At 34.6% G+C, this 23,168-nt stretch overlaps 1 protein-coding gene across 4 annotated transcripts in view; it reads right to left on the bottom strand.

Moving 5' to 3' along the window:
- Positions 1-23,168, bottom strand: part of AKAP9 (A-kinase anchoring protein 9) — a 150,175-nt gene that overhangs the window by 58,092 nt on the left and 68,915 nt on the right. For 3 of the 4 annotated variants that reach the window (XM_029928795.1, XM_029928788.1, XM_029928803.1), the window contains 6 exons: positions 17,439-17,780; positions 15,979-16,203; positions 14,775-14,915; positions 14,185-14,291; positions 11,541-11,746; positions 5,229-5,461 (listed from right to left, as the gene is read on the bottom strand). In XM_029928795.1, the coding sequence (XP_029784655.1) occupies positions 5,229-5,461; positions 11,541-11,746; positions 14,185-14,291; positions 14,775-14,915; positions 15,979-16,203; positions 17,439-17,780 (1,254 nt within the window). The remainder of the gene's footprint in view (positions 1-5,228; positions 5,462-11,540; positions 11,747-14,184; positions 14,292-14,774; positions 14,916-15,978; positions 16,204-17,438; positions 17,781-23,168) is intronic. The other variant, XM_029928797.1, reaches the window with a different exon arrangement.

Raw genomic sequence — 23,168 nt, 5'->3', positions numbered from 1 at the left:
AAGATATTTATTAATTACAAAGAGAAAAACAGTAATGGTACATAAGAAAAACCAGCAGATACCACAGAAATCAAGATTAACATCACCATTAATAAGATATATTGACATCATATACCCCGATACGAAATGAGAAGGCATATAACATTTGTGGTTTTCTTGTCAAAAGTGCATTAGGTTCATGTAATCATGAGAAAACATCGGACAAATCCAAATTGAGGGACATTCTTCAAAACAACCAGCCAGTCCTTATCAGTATCAAGGTCATAAAAGACAAACAGAAACTCAGGTACTAACTGTCAGAGACAGCTTAAGAGACCTGAAGACATGACAACTAAATGCAAAGTGGGATCCTGGAATGGGAAAAGGACCTAGTGGAGAAAAAATGGTGAAATCCAAGCAGTTTGTCAGTTTACACCGCTGTACTAGTTTTGCTTTCTGAGGTTTTGTAATTATAATGTGGTTATGCACAATGTTAACATGAGGGGAGGTCAGTGAAGGTACATGGAAACACTATTCATACTATTTCTGTAACCTTTTTATAAGTCTAAAATTATATCAAAATAAAAAGTTAAAAAGTTATACACAGTGACTCCATCCGTGCTCATTAAGAACTGAATTCCAAGTTCCATGTTATCTGGTTCCCAAGCATCACTCTGACCCCATCTTCCCTCTCCTCACTCTTCTTGCTCCAGCCATACTGGCCTCTTTGTCAGCCACACAAAGAACAAGCACATGACCTCCTCGGGGCCTTCAGACTTGTTATTCCTTTGCCTAAGATATTCTTCTCAGACTTAACTATATGGCTGTGTCCTAATCTTCCATATGGAATATGCTGGACTATTCCTTCATCAGCGAAGTCTTCCTACATTTTCCTATATAAGGAAATTTCCCTTTCACCATCATGCTCTACCTCCCCCTATTTTAACCACTGAACTATAAGCTGTATGTGAGCAAGAATTTCATTTATTCTGTTCAATTCTATACTTCCAGTATGGAAAATAGCAATTGCTATATAGTAGGTACTCAATAAATATGATGAATGAATGATTCATCTCAAGCATCAAGTCTTCCGACAGCTTTACTTGGCCCACCTTACTCCAAAGTACGAGACGTTACTCTCTTTCCTAGTCTCAAGTACACTGTACAGAGCTACTTACCTGAACTTCTTTGTCACTGCAAGCACTAATATACTATAGCAACATCTCTCAGTTCTGTTTTAGAATTTTTTGGTAAATAGAATAAGAGATAAGGTAAAAAGGAACTATACTCATATGAAGAACCAAACAATGACACATTAAAATGAAAATGGAATACAAGTTATTTCACAGAGGTGATTAGACATTATTTTATCTCAATTTAACAAACTGTTAATAAGATTCATTAGGTTCAAGATCATTTTAGTTATTAATAAGAATGTTCTGAAGAATTCAATGGCTTTAAACGTCTATCCATGGAAGAGTAGTAAGTGAAATGAATTTGGACTAAACGAAATCACCTAAGAAAGACCTAATTTTTATACCAAATGTCAACAACTACTTTAACCTTTTATGTAATAAATATTAGTAAACACTTCAAAATTCAGTTAGAATAGTGTGAACATTATACTAATAATTTCTAGATCAGTGGTTCTCAAACTTCAGTTTGTATGAGAATCACTTAAAGGACCTGTTGAAACACACACAGGATGCTGGGTTCCATCATTCACTAGGTCTGGGGTGGGTATTGAGAATTTAAATTTATCGCAAGTCCTCAAAGATGCTGATGCTGCTGGTTTAGAGACTGCAGTTTGAGAACTACCTGCTGCTCTTAATAAAAAATTGCTATCTTATTTTATTATTTTATTTTATAAATTGCTATTTGAGTTATTTGACAGATTGAGAATAATTTAGAAAAATGACATGGTCAGGCTCCTACCATATCTTACACCTTGAATACATAAGCAGATGTGATAATGTATGATCTTGGCCTGGGAAACTGAGTATTTCAGTTGGATTCCATACACTTTTCTATTGGTGATATTTATGGATTATGAGGGAAGTTTCTCTTTAATAGCCTAAAGGAGTAAGTCCAACCACAGATCACTTCTAATTTATTTACCATTTTTCACGGTGTTTGTCAAAACACAGATATTATACAGTTGACCCTTGAGCAATGCAGGGGTTTGGGTACTGATCCCCTGCACAGTCTAAAAATCCATATAACCTTTTTAAAGAATGTTTTAATGTTTATTTTTTGAGAGAGCAAGCGAGTGAGTGCGAGCGAGCTGGGGAGGGGCAGAGAGAGAGGAAGACAGAATCTGCAGCAGGCTCTGGGCTCTGAGCTATCAGCACAGAGCCTGACATGGAGATTGAGCTCCTGAACTGCAAGATCATGACCTGAGCTGGAGTCTGCCACTTAACCAACTGAGCCACCCAGATGCCTCGATAATCCATGTAGCTTCTGACTCCCCCCAAACTTAGCTGCTAATAGCCTTCTGTTGACCAGAAGCCTTACTGATGACATAAATGATTAACACATATTTTGTATATGTGTTATATATTATATACTGTATTCTTAAAATAAAGTAATCTAGAAAAAAAATGTTATTAAGAAAAATCATAAAGAAGAGAAAATACATTTATAGTACTGTACTGCATATACTGAAAAACATCTCCATATAAATGGAGCTACACAGTTCAAACCTGTGCTGTTCAAAGGTCAACTGTATTGCATTAAGTAGACTGTCCATAATTTACAATGGTGCTCAAGATCCAGGTGAAAAGTATTTAATAGTGGTCAAGAAAGGGAAACTATTACCAATTTTTTCATAGTATGAAAGAGTACAAATCAGAGAAATTAACTACTAATGTAGCTGAAATATTAAAAAAAAGAGAGAGGCAGGATTATTAGAGATTGTACAGAATAAAAGGGGTAATTATGATGCATGTGTATTCAAACTTTAAAAGTGCTGAAAAGCAACAGCTGAAAATGCTGGAATTGGATCAGCTGACTCAGTAGAGTAGGTACTGTTAAAGTGGCTTATATGTAAGCATTCTAAAAGAAAGCCAGTATCTGTGATAATTCGGAAAAGAAAAAATAGTAAAGCTTAGTAGAAAAATGCATTATTTTCTTATAATAGTTATAGAATTCCATATTACGATGTAGCACTCAGAATTTTAATGTCTGAGCTTCAGTAGTCTAGCTAAGGCTGAAGAAAAAAATACAATAAACACTGAAATTCTTTGATCCATGAGTATAATGTCTTAAATTAATAACACAAATGAACTGGTTTTTATTGGTGTCATTTTCTCACCGGCACTTAGGATGTTGGCAATGAAAAATAACTCACTGTGGTTTTAGTGAAAAATGGGACTACTATTGCTGTTTGTGTAGTTATCCTTTTTATTGTGTATTAGTATATACACAAAGATTTGAGAATTCAAAAATACTGTACTTCTAGTTCTCTGTGATGCTCAAGGAAATTTGTAAGTAACTGAAGCCTTTTAATCATTTTATAGCTGCTCTGACAGCTTCAGAAGAATGATAATTGCCCAGAGACAATTTCTTCTGTTACATATATACATACACATACCTTCAGAATTTATCTATGAAAACATTTCTGAGATGTACTTAAGTGAATATGAATACCTTAGTTTGGCCAACCCAACTGGTTTCTGGTACAACCCAGAAAATTAACAGTAGATATATTATGAAACACTCCTCTGGCCAAACAGTGAATCTCATCCCTAATGGTGATTTGTTTCTTTTTAAGTATCTTTATTTTTGAGAGCACGGGAGAAGCAGAGAGAGAATCCCAGGAGGTCTCCACACTGTCAGCACAGAGCCTGACGTGGGGCTTGAACCCACATTGTGAGATCATGACCTAAGCCAAAACCAAATCGAACATTTAACCAACTGAGCCACCCAGGCACCTCTGATAATTTGCTCTTAAGATACAGTCCACACTCTATCACAGAAGAGAATTTAGACTATCTCCCGACAAAGAAAAATGAACCTGGGGAAACCTCTGGCTATCCGATGACTATTCAGGAGACAAATATTTCACTGGAAATCGCTGTTTCGATAACACTTTCTTTGTTAACTGCCAATAGCAAGTTACCAAGAGAAAAAGAAATGGACTGATAATGAAAAAGTCACAAAATAGTATGTGGTTAACAAGTGATTTCAAGGGTCATTAACAAAGAGAGGACTCAATCACTAACTTAGCCTAAAAGTAAATGAATATGGCACTAAAACACAAAATATGTAACAATATTTGTCAAACATGGTATGTCCAATAGTCACTGCTATTGCAGAGACATTCCATAACAGAACAATTTCTCAGAGGAAAAAAGTAGCATCAATACAACATTAGAAATAACAAGACATGAAAGATATTCTTTCAACTTCTCAACTGTTTGAAATACACGTGGATCTACGATACTCTGAATAAAGACATCACTGAAAATGTTAATACCAGCTCTAAATGATGACAACGGAGTACTCATTCAATTAATACCATAGTTATGATTCTAGTTATTTTAAACATGTTTAAACTATGTTAATTTTCTTCATTTTAAAGCAGCAATTTTTAAAATTCTACATTGAGTAACATAAGAGACAATGACCATATATAGTATAAAAATGTTATAGACAGAAAAAAACTGCATTTTATTTTATAAATGGTTATATCCCTTTAAAGTTTCTATAAAACTGTGCTTCAACATAAAAACTGTCCCTCACTACCAAGAGGTATTGCCTATAAGAGACAGTTAAGGAGGTAATCTATTAACATTCATGAAAAGGAATTAATAATCATGTGAAGGATTATAGGTATGATTTGTTATCACATGATAATAGTGGTTAGGATGTTAGGACATACTTGAGCATATGGTTTTTTAAAGAGATTCCTGATACTAATGCTATTATCTTCAACTAAACATTACAGGATATACAGATAAGGGTAAAGTTAAAATCCCTTTTGATATCAAAAAAGTAATGTGCAAGAGTCTAGAAAATCTTAAAACATTGAATTTTGATTCAAGAGTCCATCAGGACATTAAATGAGCTCTTACCATCTGAAAAGAAACCTGGTGATTTCAAAGATCCCTGTTGTTACAAAGACAACCAGTTACTAAGAGGAACATGACTAAATTTCTGTGAGACAAGAGAGAAAACACTAAATTGTTCACTGGCTTAAAGAAAACCTACTGCAAATTTGGTACATATTAGCAACATACAGAGTTTACCTGACTGCTGGTTTCACTTATAGCTTCTAGGAGTTTCTCTACTGCTGCCTGTAGTCGAGAGCTAATACTCAGCATAAGTTCTTCATTTTCAGGGTCTATTTCTGTTCCAGCAAAACCACTCCTCATGAGCCGTTCTGAGAGATCTGTCCCTTCTTCAGTTACTTTTGACCACATACTACTGTCATTTCTTGGTATATCGCTTCCAGAATAAGAGGGCATAGATTCATCTGTAACTGGAATAACAGCATTTTAAAGGCATAAACCAATTACACTTAGTAATTATAGTAACAAAAAGGTTATAAAATAAAATCAAATTAAAACCTAAATCATTGAACTATAAGGTCTTTTTTAAAAAGATCTTTCAATAACAACACTGCAACATAATATGCAAATACAGAATGTAGATTATTTGATAGCCAAGCAGGTAGGAGAAGAATGATGTGCTGCTAAGAGGGCTTTCTAGAAATTAATATTTGGGTTATTCAGTATTTTTTTCTTTGATTAAAAATTTTAGAACAATTTTCAACAGATATTTACCAAGTACTCATCATGCAGGATTTACTAAGTAATGGAGACACATAGGTGGCAAGATCTGGTTCCTAACCTCAAGGACAATATAATGTGAAAATAAAGACACAAATGACATGAAAAGAAAAACACTGTGCAATGCGCTATTTCAGGTGTGTGGAAGGATAGAAGAAGGGCTTGATTCTGTCTGGAAAAGATCCTCTGATTTCAGAGCACAATACTGGGTAGCATCGCCAGCTCAGGCTGGACAGTAAAAAGGACTAAGATCATTTTGCAGCTTGAATCTTTTCTAAGGGGTATATTACAAAAAGATTAGTAGGCTGTGAGCAGTACTAATTTTAACTATGGACGTACGTATCCACACTATTCATATTTTTTACTTAGACAAACTGAATTTACACGGGCAGAGAATCTGGGAGTGTTTGCTATAAACTGAAATAAAAGCAGAGGTTATTCACTGCTGTCATGGGACACGGTACTCATCTGTGACAGCACAATATAATCCAACAATGAAATATCCTAAAGAAGAATTACCTATTCTTTTATTACATGCAGTATGTATTTCTTATCAGTAACTGTAAAAAGTTAACAAATTAACACCAAACTTTAATTTCCAAAGTACTTAGAATATTCAGTTTGATACAGTCATCCAGGAGAATAACAGCTCTTTACTAAAGTGCCTTGCTGAAGCAGCTAGAGCCATGGAAGTTCTCTTACTCTCATGTGTAACAGTATTAGATACAGTTCAGATACAAGATCTGAATGCAGCATAGTTTAACACTGACTAAGTACCACATCTGTAAAGTCACTGGCTAAAGAATCCAAGACTGCATTCTAGGAAATGATGTTCAAAAAAATTTTTTTATGTTTGTTTATTTTTGAAAGAGAGAGAGAAAGAGACAGAGTGCGAGTGGGGGAGGTGCAGAAAGAGAGGGAGACACAGAATCCAAAGGAGGCTTGAGGTTCTGAGCTGTCAGCACAGAGCCTGACATGGGGCTCGAATTCATGGACTGTGAGATCCTGACCTGAGTTGAAGTTGGCCACTTAATGAACTGAGCCACTCAGGTGCCCCATCTAGGAAATGATTTTAAATGTTTGCTATTACAAAGTTTATTTAATTCTTAGTGTAACAGTTAATACAAATTTCTCTTTGTACTTTCAATTTCAAAATTTAAATACAGATAGCATTCAGACTAATATTTGTATCACTCCACGTATTTAAAATTGAATGTCTTGATAATATGGACTAATACTTTACAAGAATTCATGAGTTCAAAATGATCTTGGAATTCAAAACAAATTCATATAAAGTACAATACAATGTATATTACAAGGTTACTAAACAAAATGAATGTAGTCTAGAAAATAAATATTTTTGAAAAAATTATGGAAGAAATATTAGAAATTTATAATTGGTGTTTAAAACTATGTTATATGGCATCTTTAAGGAGTTAAATGCATTCTACAGTCATCTTTTCCAATAAATACAGAGAATTTGACAAATCAGAGGAAAGAGATTGTCTGATACGATGCCGAGTCCAGGCTTTACGGAGCTTAAAGTGTGTGAAGTTAGGATGGGGTAGGGAAGGCAGCCGAAAGAAGGCAGCTAGCAAGGAGGCTCGATCCAGGTTGTGAATGGTCTGAACTTTTACAGGAACCCTGGGGTTGTGCTATAAATTAATGGGGCAGTGAATGATTTTCGTAAAGGAAGACATCACATCTACGAATCAGGAAGCAAATTGTAACAATGCAGAGAAGGGAGAAGAAGAGACCAGGTGGAAGACTAGGTGAGAAGTGTTGAAACGTGAGATAAAGATGGAGGGGGCTGGGCACAGGTCAGAGAAGAACTGAATGCATATATAAAACTAGGGAGACAGAAAAGTAGTACAAGATGACCCTGGTAAGTGTAGATTGATTCTTAGGTGAAAGTAAGACATTATGAAAAATATTTTTAAAGATCAGGAGACAGTATACAGAGTAAACATAAAAAATGGTAAGTCTGAAGTTGTAATGGGCTATGTGGAGATGAGTTAAACTTTGAGAAATTTGGGTCTGTCTAGAGGAGTCATTTGTATTAAAGTGAGAGTTGAAACGTTCAAAGTGGATACATTTATTTCATAAGCAATAAACAACTGCTTTCCTGTTTCAGGAGAGAAGGAAGAAAAACATAGTTGGAACCTCCATAATATAAAAAGGCTACAAAAGAACCTATGTAAAAACAACATCGCAGAAAGAAAGATTTCTCAGGAGACAAGAGGAGAACAACGCAAAAAAGGCAGAGATGTCAGTAATGTTATTTGTCTACAAACTCAAACAGGAGAAGGACTGAGAAGATACTAGCGGACAACCGGGAGGTCGCCGCTGTCCTGAGGACATGCAGCTGCGGTACCGCACGACAGGAACCGAAACTGGTAAAATACGGGTCTAACTCCTCATCGAGTCTCAAGGTTTATTTACCTTGACTGGGGAACACAGTTAAGAAGAACCAATGCACTTTTTTGTTCTTTCATATTATGAAGAAATCAGCAGGCTTTGGGGAAAGAGAAAAAACCAATGGTGGTAGAAAAAAATGGAAGGTATTGTATATTGCATGGGAACAAATCTCAAGCACAAACTACAAGAGATCCATAAAACAAAACAGCCTAAGAAAGGTCAGTGAAAGTTAACTTTTTCAAATGCTAATAAAAAATCCATATCAAAATATCTTTTCTAAAAGATCAAGATGTCAACTAGCTTAATGTATTTTATAGTAACATTTTGAAAATATAAACAAAAATAATGTTCAATGAAGAGATAAAATTCTTTTTGTTTATTCCCATGCAATAAAAGAGTAAGAAAGACAGCAAGTTTATGCTGCATTTATAAGAGTCTTCGGCGGGGGGAAAATCAGAGAAAAACATGCACTGGCAGGGCAATTTCGTAAAATGCCAACAGAAAACTCAGAATTGCCAGCTTGGTGAAGAGACTCATGATTTCCGATTGGTGAACCACTCACTTTAATGTCTTAAACATAGCAGATGATGGTTAAAGTATTTCCTTTAGCCATTTACTTTATGGACTTACACTATGTCCATTCCGTATCCTCTCAGGTTAACAGGGTAGGTGATCTGACAGGGCGTTCCTTAAACCAGTGGCATTCTGAAGATCTCTAGAGCTCCAACCGGAAACCATGGATTCTACTTTGCCTCTTACACCTCACTGATGAGTGAACTGAACTGAAGCCTTGGGAGAGATTTGCCCAAAGTTGTAGAGAGCTAGAACAAGAATCCAGGGCCTCCTGATAACTAACTCAGTATTCTATCACATTGCACTACTCCAAAAGGAAGCTGCAGCAGATGAAATTCAGTGCTTGGCTAGCTAAGACAGAGGTAAGCACTGTACCACTGAGCCATCACAGTGCTGGGTCAAAGAAATTTTCTTTCATGGGTATGAGTCCTGCGTCAGGCTCTGGGCTCTGTTTCTGTCTCAATAATAAATAAACACAAAAAAAATTTTTTTAAAGAAATTTTCTTTCAATGCATCCTAGGGGAACTCGCCGTTATGAACTACTTTAATATTCACTCAAGTTCAAGTAATTTGACAGTGGCTCAAAATTTCCCTTCACTTTCATAAACTAGGTTACTCCTATGAGGCAGCAAACATTAGCAAATCAATTGTTTACTTTTTTAGAGAGTTAACAAGTCTATACATGTTTAAAATCTAAACAAGTTTGGACTTGAAGGCTAAAAATAAATCACAAGTGCTACAACCTACAATAAAAAATCATACATAAAAACTGAAAAGCGAATGAATACTGCTTCATAATCAGATTAAGAATGAACCCTCTGTTATATTAAATAAGACATAAAAGAAGTATTTCAATAGTTCTTTTTAGTTTTTACAATAATGCTTTCATGAAAAACATGAAGGAACATCAGACAAAATTCTTATAAATGGAAGTGTCAATTTTTAAAACCAATATATTCTTCAAAGTTTATCGGAAAATTTAAAGTTTTAAATGATAGACTCTATTAATTCAATATTCCCTTCAAGATGTAAAATAGATCTGTAAGTGTCTCCCAGTGATATTAATGACCATCCTAATTAGTAATGATAAACACTTTTACAATAAGACCCAAAAAGTGTTAACTTAATTCTTTTTTATACATCAAGATCCATTTGTAGAAATAAAATACCCAACTGAGAGCTTAACAAAAGAGTGACATTAATTTGAAAAAAATACTTCTATGATGTTTGAAAAGAATGAATGTGAGAGTTTAAAAATTCAGTAGTATGGAGCACCTGGGTGGCTCAGCCAGTTGAGCATCTGACTCTTGATTTCAGCTCAGGTCATGATCCTAGGGTTGTGGGACTAAGCCCTGTGTCAGGCTCTGTGCTGAGTGTGGAGCCTGCTTAAGATTATCTCTCTTTTTCTCTTCCAGCCTTGCCTCTGAGCCCCTCCCCTGCTTGCTTGCTCTCTCAAAAAAAAAAAAAAAAAAGAGAGAGAAAGAAAAAGAAAAGAAAGAAGTTCAGTATTATTTCAGCTCTAATTAAAAGAAGCGTTTAAGGGGTGCCTGGGTGGCTCAGTCAGTTAAGCGCCCAACTCTTGATAATCAGCCTAGGTCACAATCTCACAGTTCATTACTTCAAGCCCTGCATTGGGCTCTGTGCTGACAGTGTGGAGCTTGTTTGGGATTCTCTCTCTGTCTCTGTCTCTCTGTCTCTCTCTGTCTCTGTCTCTCTCTCCCCCACCCCTTTCCTGCTTGTGCACTTGCTCTCTCTCTCAAAAAAAAAAAAAAGACAAAAAACAATCCCCCCCAAAAAAACTCCACAACACCTTAAAAAATAAAAGAGATTTTAAAAATTATCTTTGTACTCAACTGAGGCAGTTTTACTTACAATTTCAAATCAAGCTTTTCTTTGCACTTAGAAACACGCTACTGGCCAAACTGTAATCAGGTAAACTTTCTACAAGTGAGATAATTTCTTTTCATTTTGCCACAAAACACTTCAAAATGCTCTCAAAAACTGCAAATACTAGCACTTTCAGAATATCGGCCTCTAACTGGGGAGACATGCTTGGGTGTGGAAGGTAGTACAGTACCAGCTTGATCTATCCCTTCCCATCTGACATGTATTTTCTCACCCTTTGATTTCCTGATTCCCTTATTAACAAGGAATTAAAAAACAAGAGAGACTGGATGTCAGCAAATGTGAAATGAAGAAATTCCAAGAAGAAATTCCAGCCCACAGAGCTGGAAGAAGACAGAATTAGGAGGAGAGTGACGTCTTTCAGGATCCCATCTCTGATATTGTCATACCTCAAACCACTTTTCCAAAAGGAAGAAGGGAGCTGGCAGAGGGTAGCCTGAAGATAAGATCAAGCTTTGATTTCTTACTAACACATTCTTTTAGCCATTCTCAACAGATATGTGAAACAGATGCTTGATTCCTAAAAATTATTTATTTCTAATCTACAGGATGGTTTCAGGATGTTGCCAATACCTCATAGATATTGATATAAGTCCTGAAAAGTGACGTAGAATTTTTCTTTTATTGGTGGAGAAATTAAATGGCCTCCAGTAAGTTTCCCTAAGTACAGGAACTCTGACACCCGTGTGCAAAAGCTATACAATAATGGTGTTCTGAGAACAGCAGTTCCAAAATATTTGTGTCTGAAGATCTTTTTGTTGGAAAAAACTCTAATATTATATCTTCTGTGTTTTCAACACATAGCAAACTGCCTTGCTCTCAGAAAGATTTACTGAAGATGATGATAGTCTCAACGGCATATAAAATTAGTACCTCCTGTGTGCTCCTCATGGATACATGACTTCATAGCTGCCTCTCCTTCTGACCTCCAAATCAAGCTGGCAGATGACTGGACCTTACTAGATCTATCTAGAATACCAAGGACATGGCGACCAATTGTTTCTTCAACAGCTGCGGTTGTCTTTACAACTTCTAAGAGGATCTTCAAAAGTCTGTTATTAGCTTTCTGGAGTGCAAACCTGTATAGAGAAGGAAACATTTATTAAAATGCTTAATTTTTTTGAAGCAAACACTGTCCTTATGTTCCACACAAAACGTACCTAAAATATTTGACTTGAACAATAATATCATATGATCATTTCTACTAATATGCATAGCACTTAAAATGAAATGCTTTTTGTTTTCTAAATTTATTTTCTAATTATATTATAAAATGTTTTCTTCTTAAAAACTTTTGGTCCATGCGTAAACTATAACATCTTTTACAAATGTGCAGTTCTTTACTGACCTTAAAGTAATTGAACATCTAAAGTTTTAAGCTAGTAGAGTTTTCAAATTACAAGAAAATTTTAAGGAGATGCAAAAGTTAAGTTTTAAAAACTGTGGTAGTACCCAGGCATATGCAAGATTATAGTACCATTTGTGTTTTTTATACATATTTCACATTTAATCTTTTTATGTGTCAAATATAATTTAGAATGTAATTTAAGAATTCCGCCAGAAAAATGTGTATTTCTACAACGTACAGGTGATAATCTAGATAATTAAATTACAAAAACAGGCAGAATCCTGTTTTTCACAAGGTCTACTGGGCAGTATCATTATCCACCAACACTAGAGGAAATACCATTTATTATATCTGCTCCAGAGACAAAAATTTCTCAAGTTATATAAACCATATTAATTTCAGCCCAGTAGAAGGAACCGATTTTCAACAAAATGAAATCAATACTGCATCTCTCTTTTTTAAAAACTTTCATTCATTTTCAAAAAATTAGAAAATATTGCTATCCACCCACCTAAATATCTCAGCAAAAATAACATTAACATATTTTTAATGCCTCTTTTTCTAGACGTCCCCTCTGCCTCATAAACATATACATTTTAAAAACAAAAATGGAATTATCCAGGACAGTGTTTTTGTAAGTTTTTGGCTTTTTGTTTTTTTGTTTTTGGCTTAACATAAACATCTTTTCATATCAAGAAATATACTTCCATAATAACTAAACAATACTCTTGTCCTAACAGCTTAATTCATTAAGAGTACTACAGCGGCAAACCTTATATTTAACACACATAGATAAAATCAGAGACTTTCAGAGTAAAGGCCCTCTGCCTTACGACTGTTTTCTCTCTCAACTTCACGCTGTGGGAGATCACCAGCAACTAGGCTAAAGGATATCTGTTTTCACAGGCACATGGCACCACTATTTTTAGACAAGGTAATAAATGGGCAAGTTTTCCTTCAGTATTTGTCAAGTGAAGGAGACCGTTCTATTTTTGCACCTAGATCAAGTTCTCTGCTTACATGAGGCGAGGATATTAAAAATAAAACTCTAATTTAGTTAGCAGGAAGTCAAGGGTTTTATTTAACTTTTTCTCAGGTTTTGTTCAAGCCCCAGACACTTCAGGATAAGGACAATTTGAAAATATTTCTAAATAAGAGTAACCTTTAAAATTACTATGATGGTAAAGAGAAATAAAATATGAATACTCACATATTAGCACTACAAAAATTCCTAAAAATTAAATACTGCATTGTTTTAAAAATATACCAATTAGAGATAAAGAATATAAAATAAACAGTTTGTTTATTTTATATTGCCATGGTAACTCTAATTTTCATACACTGTCTTTCTTGTTTCACTTCCATACTGACTGTGTTCCATACTGATGATCCAATGGGGAAGCCAAAATCTTAGGGGCCAAATTCCTCCATGCAAGCTGAGGAAGGAGGTTAGGAGGACACAGAGGGTTGACGGTCACAGAAATTGGAAAAGGAGGAAATTAAGTTAGTAGGTATTAATTTAATTTAGAATTAAAGAAATTATTTTCATTTGAACAGAACAAATTTTAAAATACGATTTTTACAATCCTTAATGTTAACATGGGGATTAACTAGTCTTACTTAGTATTTTACATTTTTATTAACCTCTATAAAATCAAATCAGGGAAAGTTCTGTTAACATTAGATCATTAATTTATTCATCTATAAAAGTGGGATATGGATCGAAAGCTCTCATCAGATATGCAGTAAATCAAAGAAAGAAGCTAGCTGTAGACTATCACACTTCATTTTTTCTCATCACAAACAAGGGGGTGGTTTATATTGAACGTATGCCCATACAGTGAAGAAATATACTCGCATGTACAATTGTGTGTTTTAGGATAAAAAATGGCATATGAGCAGAATAAAATTAATCAAGAAAGGCTGAATAACCAAATAGTGCCTTTACGATTCACTGAGATAAGTACATGATCAATATCCAATCAAAAGTTACTTTACATAAAAAAGATTTTTAAAAATTTGTCTATCAAAAGTTGGTAATTCTTTACACACAGAGTAAAATGAACAAAATAAATGTATACAAGATCAAAACAAAGACACATAAAGTTTATCACACTGAAACAACTATTTTAATTCCCTCTCTACTGACAAAATACACATTGTGTATACCTTTCATTGGTCAGAATATCAGGAAGCACATCTTCAGGTTTTCTGTCTAACTCCTTTTCTTTAAAGGCCTGTTCCTCAACTTCCTCTTGGTTTTCATTTTCATTCTGCTTAAGGTTGTGTAAAGGCAGAGAGGACAAAAGAGAAAGAAAACCTGTCATCTTGGAAACAGCATGTCATTCTTCTCTACTGCTATAAGGTGAAACAGAAACCTCTGCGTGCAAAATAGACAATCTTTGAAATAATATTTAACTACGCTTTATCAAGAGATTAGCATTATCAAAACAGCTAAGGCAGCCTAACGCACAGCTGAAAACGATTGTACTGGGTTCAGGCTCACGCATGCTGCAGGGTGACATCCAGTTTGCTAGGCTGCTCCCTGGAGAAGCACAGCTGCTGCTACAGCAATGGCTGATTCAAATTACCTTAAATGGAAGGTAAAGCATCTTGACTCCACCTACCTGGCATGTAAACAATCACAAATCTGTCAAGCTCCACACCCATAAAAAATACATTTCACATGGACCACAAAGACAAACAGATCCTACTGCACGTTGACCCCCGGCCCCTAGGTGGGGCCGCGTCCATACTACCTGTGTTTGCGTACTGCTGTTGCGCAGCTCACAACACAGCTTCTCTCTTCCCGCTAGAGACAGCTGCTTTAGTGCTTCCAGCTCCTCTAGAAGCACCCTCTCTCTCTCTGAAACCAGGTTGTCATTATCTATTGAGGATCTCTAAATAAGAAAAAAGGTCATGAGAGAATATTGTTTGCGATAGAAGAAAAAAAGCAGAAATAATAAGCAGATTCCTTTTAACCCCAGGGACCAAGAGAAAGCCCTTTCTATGTATGAGTCACATCCCATGATTAGGAGTTAAAAGCATATATAAAGTTCAATGCAAAATTTAAAAGTTAAAATAAAAAAACTAATTAGGCCTAGAATATTCAGGAATTTATGAAGCTCAATAGTATATTCATATGTCAATTTTGCATTGAAAATTCAGAAATTTAAATTCACAAAATGCGATGAAGAAAAGCAAAATCAATTTTTTCAAATGATGTTTTTCAATCAACTGCCAATTTTCCTATTCTCTATTAGAAAGAACATGTTTTAAGATTTTTCTATTTTTTATCTCTTAAATTTCCAAAATAAATTCAACAAATTTGTTTTTATAGAACTTTCCTAAAAATATTTCTTGCTTTTCTGTAACGATTTTGTGAGTATAATATATACAGCAATTGGTAAGAATCCAGCTCCCAAATACCAAGGAGTCAGAAAAGGGATTAAGAATGTTACATAAATTTGCATTTCTCAAATCAAGAAGAGATGTTTCCCTGGAGAAAGTCCCAGAAACATACTACTTCAGATTTCCATTCATGATTAAAAAGATAGATTAAAGATAAAGGTAAACCTTGGAGATGCTAATTGGTGGACTCATAAAACTATAAATGAGTATTGGAAAACTGCACCTCAGTACAAAGAATTTCCAAAACGGTCACAGTGCTTTTGCATATATAATCAATAGAATGGTTAAAATCAAATATACAAACAGCCTTGTAGCCACTTTTCCAAATGCCAAAAAAGGCAGAAAAATAAAATGGCACAGATGCAATGCACTCCAAGGTTGAGTCAGGTGTTCCTAACAAGATCTAAGGCTGTTGTGCTGATGGAGTCTGTTCCTGATGTTAAACACTTGTATTTATTCAGATCTTGGCAACAGTTCTGACTTAAAAAAAAAAGGCTATAGAAAGAATACTGTTATTTTAACTGGAAAGGAAAGGGACGCTAGGTCTCATACCTGGGCTAATTGTCTATTCAGTCTCTTAATCTCTTCTTGTAGCTGTTCCTGGTCTTCTCGCTGTCTCTCCAACTGGCGCATGTGTGCCTGCCGTAACAGTTCTGTCGCCTGTTGATGTTCTTGGTATTGTCGTACAAGTTCCTGCCTCATATCTTCCAACTGTTCTTCATTTAACATTAGTTGTCTAGAAGCATCCATACTTGATACCAAAATCTCATCATGGAGCTAAAATCATAAAAAAAAAGAAAAAGAAAAAAAAGGAAAAAAGCAATCATGAAACATTTTGTGGAAATCTGTCCGCATCAGTATTTTAAATAAACATAAAAGCAATTCTACTATAAAGCACCTAGATTTTATTCCCATTATTTAGCTAAAACCCCAAAAAAATCTGTCTTAATTATAATTGCAAATCAATGTGAAGTTAGTTATCATTACACATGTTATTCTCCAAAAGCAAAATAGCTATTTATCAGTTAGTTTAAATACAATCTAAGGGAAAAGAAGAATAAAGAATAAAAATTCTCAAAATGCCTTCTGCTCTTAATAAAGCTATAGCTCCCTTATTCCTCTTGACATTTATGACTGGGAGATAATATAAATGGGATACTTGTAATTTAAATGTATAAAACATGAAAAATTTACCTAATTTATATTATGCAGTGGTCATCACAGTACTACAGAGAACAATATGTAACATATAAGAATATAGAACTACAAGAAACAATTTTCAATAATTTTTATTTGGAAATAAAACCTTTATACTCCACTTTCTCATACTCATTAGAAATCAACTCCTTAATGAATTTCTACAAGTACTTCAATTCCTGAAGCACTCTACCTTGAACAGTTGCTGGTAAATTAAAAAGGTTTTCACAAATACCTCAGTTTTGTAATTCATAAAGAAGTTGACCATTTTATTTGAATATGCCTTTAAACAAGATATAACCTATTCTGAACATTAATAAAGATTTTTAATTTAGATAATTAAAAAAAAGCAGGATATATTTCTTTTCACTAAAGGCACAAACAGCTGCAGTACACAGAATAGATCCTCCATTAATAAGAAGAAATAATATTTACAGACTACAGTGCTTTATCTTCAACATGAATCTATTTCCCTGTGATGTTATCACATTAAATGAAACAAACCTTTTATTAAATTATAGGATAATTAATTTTAAAGTGACTGAAACAAAATTAATGTACATATAACTTAAAATGGCATTTTACCATGCATAATATGTATAATATAAACAAGAATACTATGAACCAGACTTGTTTTATTTAATAAAATAATAAATCACTTATTCATATACCTTAGAAGTAATAAAACACATTCAAAATACAAATCACTAAGTCAAGACTGGATCTGATACCTTCCTTCCCCATTAAGGAATACTACTGCAAATATTTTTATAGTGAAGAAAGTTAGACTTTTTTATACAAAGAAATACACTTACAGATTCTCTGATTATAAATGTTTTATCTTTGGAGAACATTTCTTCTGAAATAGTCAGTTCACGGTCCTTTGATTCTAGTATATCATCAAGATTATCACTGTTTGATAACAGAACATCTTTTCCATCTTCTCCTAACTCTTTACTAAGTGGTTTAAATTCTTCTTTAAATTTCATGTCCATTTCCTCAAAATCTTGACCCTGTGATAATTTCATTTCATTGCAATAATGTTCTTGCTGACAGAAAGCATGTGCTTGTTTTGATGATGTAGTATCCTCTTTTTCCTCAGATATTCTAGATAGTTCAGTTTGTTGAGCAAATCCTATACTCATTGACACAATAACCTAAAGAAATAAAGTAAATGAAAAGGATTAGATTTATAAATACCAGCAGCAATTTGAAAAGTAAGTTACCACTCAAAATAGTTTTCAACTAAAAGAAATCCTATAGGAACTGATTTGGAGATATTCTCTATTTTACATACCTTTAATCTTCTCTAACTACTGGTCAAGATCTCAAGACTAGCTCTTACTTTAATTTCCTATCTTGAACCGATCTGCTTCTCTCTTTGTCTCTCAATACTAAGAATGCAACAAAAGCAAAAATATTAAAAATATGAAAGAGAAGCTGTGGCGTCTGGGTGGCTCAGTCAGTTAAGTATCCAACTTCAGGTCAGGTTATGATTTCACAGTCTGTGAGTTTGAGCCCCACGTCAGATTCTTCTTTGGAGTCTGTGTCTACCTCTCTCTCTGTCCTTCCCCACTCGCATTCTGTCTCTCTCTCTTCCTCTCTCTCAAAAATAAACATTTAAAAAAATGTTTTTAAAAATAGGAAAGAGAAGCAAAGAGTGATGAACAGAATGAGAATGTTCAACCAACATCTTATTACTGTTCTAGGAGGATATATTAGAGAATAACAGAAAGGAACTATTTCATGAGGTAATAGGTGAGAATACAAAAGGTACCACTCCTAAGAGTCAATGAATTTTGGAAGGACATGTGAAAGAGAAGACCAAGAACAAATAGTTCTTAAAGTTTCCAGAGGAAAAAAGATCTATTACCTATGGGGGAACAACAATTAAAATGACAAGGACTTTCTCAGTAGAAACAAGAGGAAGCCAGAAAACAATGAAACGTTACCTCTAAAGTTCTGGCATAAAAAGAACTGTCAACCCAGATTTGAATGGTCAACAAAATTATCTTTCAGGAATGACAGCAAAATAAAACATGAAATAAAAACAAATAAAAAGAGTGCATTCCCAATAAAGAGATCATCCATAAAAGAACTTCTAAAGGATGTCCCTCAAAAAGCAGAAAACCATCCTAGAAGGAAGGAAGAAGATGCAGAAAGGATTAGAGCATTAAAATTTCTTCTTGTAAATATGTGGATAAATCTAAACACTGATGGGTATAAAGCAATAATTCTTTCTAAATTGTGGAATAAAAATACATAAGACAGAGACTTATAATTCCAGTTAGCAGAAATTAAACCCACTATAGCATCTCTTCTCCACTGATAACAGCTGAAAACTGACCAAAACACAAAAGCTCCTAGAGAACTCTGAGAAGCAAAAGCAGGCAAACTGCAGAGGGAGTCAAAATGTGAAGAAGAAATCTGTACGGGGAAGGCAAGAGAGAACTTGTGGCCTGAACCTAAGTGAGTTGTCTATTTGAAAAACATTTCCCCCCCAACACTTTCCAGATCATCGTAAGACTCAGCATCTACACAATATTCAAAATATTCAATATCTAACTCAAAATTAGAGGACATACAGTATGTCGTTATGTTGAATTTGTTGCCAGCAGATTTGCTCTAAAAGAAATACTACAGGAAATTTTTCAGGCTGAAGGGTAGTAATATGAGAGGAAAAACTTGAAGTTTAAACAGCAGAATACTCATTTACTCATTCTTTTCGAATATGTATGGAGCATTCAACCAGAATACATTTAGGGCAATAAATTTAAATAAACTGAAATCATACAACGAGTATCTGACCACAAAAGAAATTAAAAATTATACATTAAATTAATTAACAGGAAGATACCTGAAAACTCCTAAATGTGAAATATCTAAACAACACATATCTAAGTAACCCATGAATCAAAGGGGAGGTCACAAAATAAACCAAATATTCAGACTGAATGAAAACGTGTAGAATGCAGCTTAAAGGAGTGCTTCAAGATAAACTTACAGCATTAAATGCATATATTAGAAAGAAGAAAAGTCTTTTAGGAAACCAGAAAAAGAAAGCAAATTAAACCCAAAGCAAGCAGAAACAAGTAAAAAACATAAAGAAAAGCAATCAATGAAAATAAAACAGTTTTTAAAAAACTCAAAAGCCAGATCCTTGAAAATATCAATACAACTGGTAACTTCTAGCCAGAATGATAAAGAAAAAAGTGAGAAAGTGAACATTATGTAATAAAGGAATAATAAAAACTTCACAAACATAAATTCAATAGCTTAGATGAAATGGACCAATGCCCCAAGTGACACAAACTAATAAAGCTCACTCTAAGAGAAATAGATTACCTGAGTAAAACAAAGTCTACTAAAGAAATCGGATTAATAGTTTAATAAAATCTTCCAACAAAGGCCCTGTTAGTTTCACTAACAAATTCTATAAAACATTTAACAATAAAATACTATGAATTCTACATAAATTCCTCCAGAAACTAGAAGTGAGAATATATTTCAACATTTTACAAGGCCAGCATTAACCTGATACCATAACCAAAGACATTACAAGAAAATAAAATAAAATTCATGATGTTCCTCATGAATACAGACATAAATATTCTAGATGAAATATTAACCAACAGAATCCAGCAATATAAAAAGGAGACTATCTGCAAAGGAACATGAAGAAACTTCGGGGGTCATGGAAATGTTTTATATCTCAATCATGCCGTTGATTTCATAACTAAACATCTGTTAAAACTCCCCGAATTTTGCAATTATAATCTGCGAACTTCATGGTGTGTAAATTATACCTCAGTAAAGATGATGATAACAAAAATCTGACCATATATTAAGTCACAAAGAAAGATTCGGAAATTTAGAAAAATTTGTATAAGAATCACTTTCCTTAGATCAGAAACGAACAACAGAAATAATTAAAAGAACGATATGGTCTGGAAACTAAAAGACTCAACCACCTTGTTATTCTCTCCCTTCCATTTCACTATACTATCTAACCAAATTCCACCTGTGATTACAGGTAATGCCTACTCTATGCCTGTGTAAGCTAAACTTAGCTGAGGAGGAAAAAAAAAGTCCAGCCAAGCTGAATAGTATTATTTTAAATTTATAACTACTGCCCTCAATTTCCCTTGTCTTTTCCTTCTCCCAGAAAGCCCTCTCTCCTTAAAGCTTCAGTGTCTTCCCTTCCTTTCTCATTCTCAGGTGCTGACCTTGCTTCTTATAGTAGAGAAACTGGAAGCAATCAGAAGAGAATTCCCACAGGCTCCAAATACCGTATCTGAAAACATCCTGATGAACCAAATATTTTCTGCCTTCTTTCTTGCTATCATGGATTAAACTGCCATGTTCCTATCTAATGGCAACCCTCCAGCACTGTACCTCCTGTCCTCTACTCAGGGCCTCTGCTCCAACAACTGTTTCTCTCTCTCCTGAATCAGCTATTTTTTTCCTTCTCTCCTCAATTACTATTAACAAAGAAATATGACTTCTCCTTAAACAGAAACAAAATACCAACAACAAATCTCTACTGCTTGACTCTCTAGATCACCCTTGAGCTACCACTGTATTTCTCTGCTCTTCTTTCAAGGAAAACTCTAAATTTCATTTCTTTATTACTCCCCTTCATTCTCTCAAATCCAGTCTAGTCAGTTTGTCTGCACCACCCCACCAAATGTGCTTCTGTGACAGTCACCAACGATTCCACATTGTAAAATGCAAGTTATTCTGTAGTTCTAATCATTCGTGATGTATCAGAAACATTTGACAAAGTTTAACAAATTCTCATCTTGATATATTTTTATTAATTTTGCTCTTCCCATATTTAATTTACTGCTTTTTCTCTATCTTCTTTTTGCTTCCTGATTCCTTCAAACATTAGTGTTACCTAGGCTCAGTCCCCAGACCTCTGTTCCACCTACGCTACTATATTGTGTTTTTCAAATTTTTTCACTGCAACCATGGTAAACACACACACACGAAAAACATTTTATGTTGTGACTCAAAGCATACATGTTTTGTGTGTATAATCACATATATACGAACTTTCCCAATATATTATAATCCTGGTCCAAAACCTGGATTTCATGACTTAAAAATGAGTTACAATTCAGTTTGAAAAACAATGCCCTATTTACCACCCTATTTTCATGTCTAGTCTTATCCTATTTTCTGAACTCTACAAGTGTCTTCAATATTTATTTTTAAGCATTAAGTGTTTGCAATTAATGGGTCTGAATTTTTTTCTTTCTTTTTTTTTTTTTTTTTTTAGAGAGTGTAAGCAGTGGAAGGGCACAGAGGGGGCCAGAGAATCTGAAGCAGGCTCCACACTGACAGCAGCGAGCTCAATGTAGGGCTCAAACTGAGAAACCCCGAGATCACAACCTGAACCAAAGTCAGATGCTCAACCGACTGAGCCACCCAGCACGCTAATGGGTCTGAATTCTTTTTTTCTTTTTTTTGGGGGGGGTCTGAATTCTTAAGCTAAAATCTTAAGTCTCTCTCTCCCCTCCAAAAACCACTCTTTGGCAGTTTTTTCTGACACCTAATAGCAACTTCATTCTTCCAGTTGCTTATGTCAAATAACCTAGAGTAATATTTTCCCCTAGCCCTGGCCCCTTTTCCTTTTATTTCTTCCTCCTGTTCCCATTTACATTTGCTGAGAAGATAAATAATATTTCACCAAATGGGCTCCCTGACTGCTCTCACTCAGCAGAACTGGCAGCTGGGCAAGCGGTCTTCACACTCCTGCCATTCTTCTTGGCCACCTCTCTGAAACATTCACTGGTATAATTCTTGACTTCTCTTTCTCTTGCATTTCACTTTCTCAAAAGATGTTCAATCTGTTACCTTCGTGGTGTACTCTCTCACTTCCTTCAGGGCTGTTTTTCTAATATCCCTCTAAAAGTGAGGTCTTCTGTAATAACCCTATATAAATAACACCATCTCAACTCCCCCAAGGAATCTCCTAACAGTTCTATTACCCAGGTCTGTTTTCTATTCACAGTGTTTACCATCATCTATCAACACTAACTAGACTGTAAGGTCTATGGGAGCAAACACTTCATTTTCTTACCTGTTACACCCAAGCACTTGGAACACTGCATGTCAATGAAAGGTAAATAAAATGTCTATTTTCAGTAGTAAGTACACAATCACAGGTTGAATCTAATGTGATCTATATTAGGAATCACTATTCCTTCTGGGCTTCCTCTATATATCCTACGTTTTTGAAGCAATGGTTCTCAATTTTATTTCTAACATCCCTCCTAAAGAGTACAGGGTAAAGCATAATCCCATCAGTACTGGTGGCTGATGACAACAATCTACAATATTAGATTCTACATACTATTCTAGGATAAAGCTGGGCCATCAAAAGCTACCTCTTGGACCACTGTACCCTGGATGTCTTTAGAACAGTTTTCAATGACCTGCATCTTGGTGCTTTACTATCTTAGACGAATGATGCTTTACAAAACATACTTCTATCATCACATTATCAGAGTCATATGACCAATTTAAAAGTTTTATTT

This window comes from Suricata suricatta, chromosome 2, assembly GCF_006229205.1.
Source record: "Suricata suricatta isolate VVHF042 chromosome 2, meerkat_22Aug2017_6uvM2_HiC, whole genome shotgun sequence".
Classification (NCBI taxonomy): Eukaryota; Metazoa; Chordata; class Mammalia; order Carnivora; family Herpestidae; genus Suricata; species Suricata suricatta.
The sequence above is the reverse complement of the archived record's forward strand: the minus strand, read 5'-3'. Positions and strand labels throughout refer to the sequence as shown.